The sequence below is a fragment of the Branchiostoma belcheri genome, unplaced genomic scaffold (assembly GCF_001625305.1).
Source record: "Branchiostoma belcheri isolate BF01 breed outbred unplaced genomic scaffold, Haploidv18h27 scaffold90, whole genome shotgun sequence".
NCBI classification, from domain to species: Eukaryota; Metazoa; Chordata; class Leptocardii; order Amphioxiformes; family Branchiostomatidae; genus Branchiostoma; species Branchiostoma belcheri.
The window spans coordinates 1,021,004-1,024,912 of NW_017804576.1; the positions used below are offsets into that span (position 1 = coordinate 1,021,004).

At 45.6% G+C, this 3,909-nt stretch overlaps 1 protein-coding gene across 1 annotated transcript; it reads right to left on the minus strand.

Moving 5' to 3' along the window:
* Positions 1 to 262: 262 nt before the first annotated feature.
* Positions 263 to 3,091, minus strand: LOC109487937. The gene is made up of 4 exons (XM_019792038.1): positions 2,868 to 3,091; positions 1,967 to 2,226; positions 1,444 to 1,554; positions 263 to 582 (listed from the first exon to the last, which is right to left on the minus strand). The coding sequence occupies exons 1-4, from the start codon at positions 3,029 to 3,031 to the stop codon at positions 389 to 391; spliced, it is 729 nt and encodes a 242-aa protein (XP_019647597.1). The 5' UTR covers positions 3,032 to 3,091; the 3' UTR covers positions 263 to 388.
* Between the last annotated feature and the right edge of the window lie 818 nt (positions 3,092 to 3,909).

Consider the following 3,909-nt stretch of genomic DNA (forward strand, 5'->3'; position numbering starts at 1 on the left):
ACCGGGGCCCGGCTGTGCAGTCTTATGGAACAAACAGTGTGATGTAAAAGACAACAGGGCACAAAAAAAAGTTTAAAAAATTAATAATGGGGATCATTTTCTTACATTATTAAAATAAATTGTTGATTTTTCATTAATCAAAACAGCCTGGCCGGGCCCCTTTTGGGAAATGTGACCTCAGCATAAAGCCAAGGAGTACAGTTTGCCGCTCTCCTTTGTAGCTGACTAACTCCCCTGGCAAGTTATCTGTCTATTTGGCCAATTTCTACTCTTTCCAACCGCTTCTGAAGCCTGGTGGCCAATTTCTAGTCTTTCTGGCCGTCTCTAAAGCCTGGTAGAGGCCACTTGACTTAATGTGAGGTATCAGGTAAATGAACTGCAGGTGACGTTAAACGTAGCCCTCCTTCGGCTGTGTGAAACACGGGCCGTTCCAAGAGAAGCTGTGCGGGCTCCCCGCTGGACTCCAGGGGCGGTTGTTGTACACCCGGGCCGGAACCGTCTCCTCGGAGTCCCGCCGCTGAAGGAACGGCGACGACGTCCGGGAGTCTGATCCGGACAGGCTCTGCTCTTCTACAGCTTTGGCTGGTGGGAACAAGAACAAAGATACATAATAAAAGATAAAGGACTGACGGACTAAGCTTGAGTAACAGTTTCTTGTGCGTAGGGTTTTTTTGTTAGCTTTAGCTGCACTGTACTTGGAACGTTATGACGACTTTGATTTATGGACAATTGCTTTTGTTTTGACGCATCGGAATTTATCCACCTTCCGTTGCTTGACTAAATGTAATCATGTCTTGTCCTGTGTAAATGTATGCTGGGCTCCATTGGAAAGCAGGTACTACTAGCTGAATGGGCAGCGGCTATATACCCAGATCAAATATAAAATAAACTGTAACGGGGTTTCACTATAGCTCGCGTTGTTGTTGGCATCCTTCCGTCTTGGAAGACGATGGAGTCCGCGCCAAGGTTCAGTTCGTCTTCAGACATCGCCTCCTACTCTTCAAGACAAGTGTGTTGGATTCTTTCACGTGCAGTAGTTTGGCGCCAAAAGCTCCCTCGACACGGGGCCGCCAACTTTACCTCCCGATCCGACAGAATAAAAATACACGTCATGTCTGAATATTCCAGAAATCGAACGGGAGGCATAATTTGTTAGCCTCTACCAGGCTCGGGGAGGCGGCTGGAAAGAGTAGAAATCGGCCAAATAGAGAGATAAGCATGCCGGGTGAGTTTGTCCGCTGAGAGAACATGTGCGGCGAAATATTGTTCTCTCAACGGACAAACTCCCTTGGCATGTTATCTCTCTATTTGGCCGATTTCTACTCTTTCCAGCCGCCTCCCCAAGCCTGGTAGAGGCTAATAATTTGTATATAAAACAGGGCAATGCTACTAGTATATCAGCACGCCACGCCCAACTCTATCTGTATATATGTAAACACTTACTTGTGACCTGAAGTTTCTTGCCTCGTCTGTTGTTGTCGCCTCGTCTGCGCAGCAGAAGAAACAGCAAGACGGCCGCCACCACAGCTAGCACTGCCATGGACACCCACAGGCCTACAATTGTGTTATATAAGTACCTTTCAGTAAGTAACTTATAATTGATCCCTGACAGCCATTGTTATATATGTAATGTTGCTTTGTATAACATCTGTGACAGTTATATTGTCCTTAGAATCTTTAATGATTGAATACGTCAATTCTAACGTAGTATTATATTGTAACGATTTTAACTGTAAATGTGTAACTAATTTGTAACTACTTAAGTTAGCCTGACACGTCTGTAAAATCGCCTCACATCCAGCTGCCAGGTGGCATTTATGTCACATCTAAAGGCCAAATAAACCAGTCTACTACTACTACTACTACTACTACTACTACTACTGCTACTACTACTACTACTACTACTACTGCTGCTACTACTACTACTACTACTACTACTACTACTACTACTACTACTACTACAGACCTATCGCAAGGCCGCCCTGGTCGGAGCCTGCAGCCGGCACGGGCACGGGCGCCGTCCCGGCGAATTTCTCCCCACCCTGCGGCGTGAGAAAGTCCTCTGGCCGCGCCAGCCCGGCTAGAACGTCCCTGTGCTGACATGAGCGCGTCCCTTCGTCCCACACGAACCCTTCCTTCTGCCGAATGCAGCCGCCGCACCGAGTGTCGTTCGTGCCAACACACGGTTCTACCAGTTCCTGTCCGTCGGCGCAGAGTCTACACCTCCTGGTGGTAAATAAATGGTTTTATTATTAATTTGACCTTAATTGTACATTTTTGCCCCACTGGGCTAAGCACAGGTCACATCAATATACATTTACGAATACATATTTATATAATACATATAACTATTACATGTACATGTATATATAATACATATAACTATTACATGTACATGTATATATAAATGTCTAATGTATTCTAGTCTTTTTAACTTCCTCTAAAAACACGGGACAAATCGGCCTTGCAGTAAAAACTGAATTGCGCCGAAGTTTGTAATCAACACATTCAGTAAAACTAACACGGTAGGCTATTATAGTAGTACATATACAAGTATATATATATATGTCAAGTTACGTTCAATATTGTCGACATGGTTAACCGTAATACTATGAATATACCTAGCCTCCATAGCATGCCCAAATCTGAGGGGTTTGGGGGTCTTCGTGGTCTTTGGGAGCTTTTATGTGCTATTTTCTGATTGCATATAGACAACATAGCCGGCCTGGTTGAATTACCCCCGTTTTTAGAACTGGGCTAATCAGAAAACAGCCGAAGACCACCAAACCCCCAGTTCTATAAGCCTTCTGCGGAGGCTAGAATATACCGAGGTGGTCACTGAGTGAAGATCACGACAACAGCCATACCTGCACACGTATTCCCCGGCCTGCACGTACATCGGGGTGGCGTCCGGCACCAGGTAAGCGAACTGGCCAGGTGGACAGGTGGTGACCTCACCTGCCGTCACGGTCACGGCCAGGTGTGTGCCCAGGACGCACAGAATCCCTACAAGCTGACTCATTCCGGCCATTTTTTTCCACGAAAAACTGCGGACTACTCGTACTTCTGCCTGAAATGGTTCTGGGCGTTGCTCGTTGGAGTCACAAAAATAACCCGGTGATTCCCCGCGCACGGGTCACGAGATCAAACAAACAAAAACACCTACACTTAAAACCTGTAATCATTTCCATTTTTATCGGGCTGTAACGTTTAGTGGGCATAATACCATAATAGGAAGGAAAACAAATGTTTCCAGGTAGATAAACTTCAATGAAGGAAGGCGTGGCAAAAAGCAAGGTTTGTACGATATTTTGTGAAGCACGAGTATGCAGCCATTGGGATGACATCATATCAGTTTAAGGAACCTTGTTGCGTCATCGGGTATTCCCCGGCTGCGGGCCACGTGATTGGTTGATTGTTGCTTATAGCCTCTACCAGGCTTCAGAGGTGGCAGGAAGAGTAGAAATTGGCCAAATAGACAGATAACATGGCAGGGGAGTTGGCCTGCTAAAGGAGTGCAGTTAAGGCGCCAAATTGTACTCCTTTAGCGGACCAACTCCCCTGGCGTGTTATCTGTCTATTTGGCCAATTTCTACTATTTCCAGCCGCTTCTGAAGCCTGGTAGATCTAGAAGCTTTAAAGTCAGCACCTCTCTTCAAATCCTCGAAAACGTGGCCTGCATAATCTACATCTCCATAATCGTGTTCAAATTCCAAATTGTGTTACTTACAGAGTAAAGAGACACTTTTTTTTACACAACCAAGTGTTTTATTCACAGCCGACGTTTCGGTGACCGTACGCGTCTGTCACCTTCTTCAGGGTACTGACTGGTTCACATTGCACTAGTACTGTAGCACAGGTGTCCCTTTACTTAGTAACTTTACTCAGTATCTACTTTGGTAGTCACTA

Bases quoted from the DNA above. Each gene is read 5' to 3' on its own strand.
- LOC109487937 (XM_019792038.1), bottom strand. From the start codon at position 3,031: ATGGCCGGAATGAGTCAGCTTGTAGGGATTCTGTGCGTCCTGGGCACA. The intron at 1,555-1,966 runs GTCTGTAGTAGT...ACACAATTGTAG, and splicing joins CCAGGGCGGCCTTGCGATAG to GCCTGTGGGTGTCCATGGCA. The intron at 583-1,443 runs GTAAGTGTTTAC...TGTTCCCACCAG, and splicing joins CAAGAAACTTCAGGTCACAA to CCAAAGCTGTAGAAGAGCAG.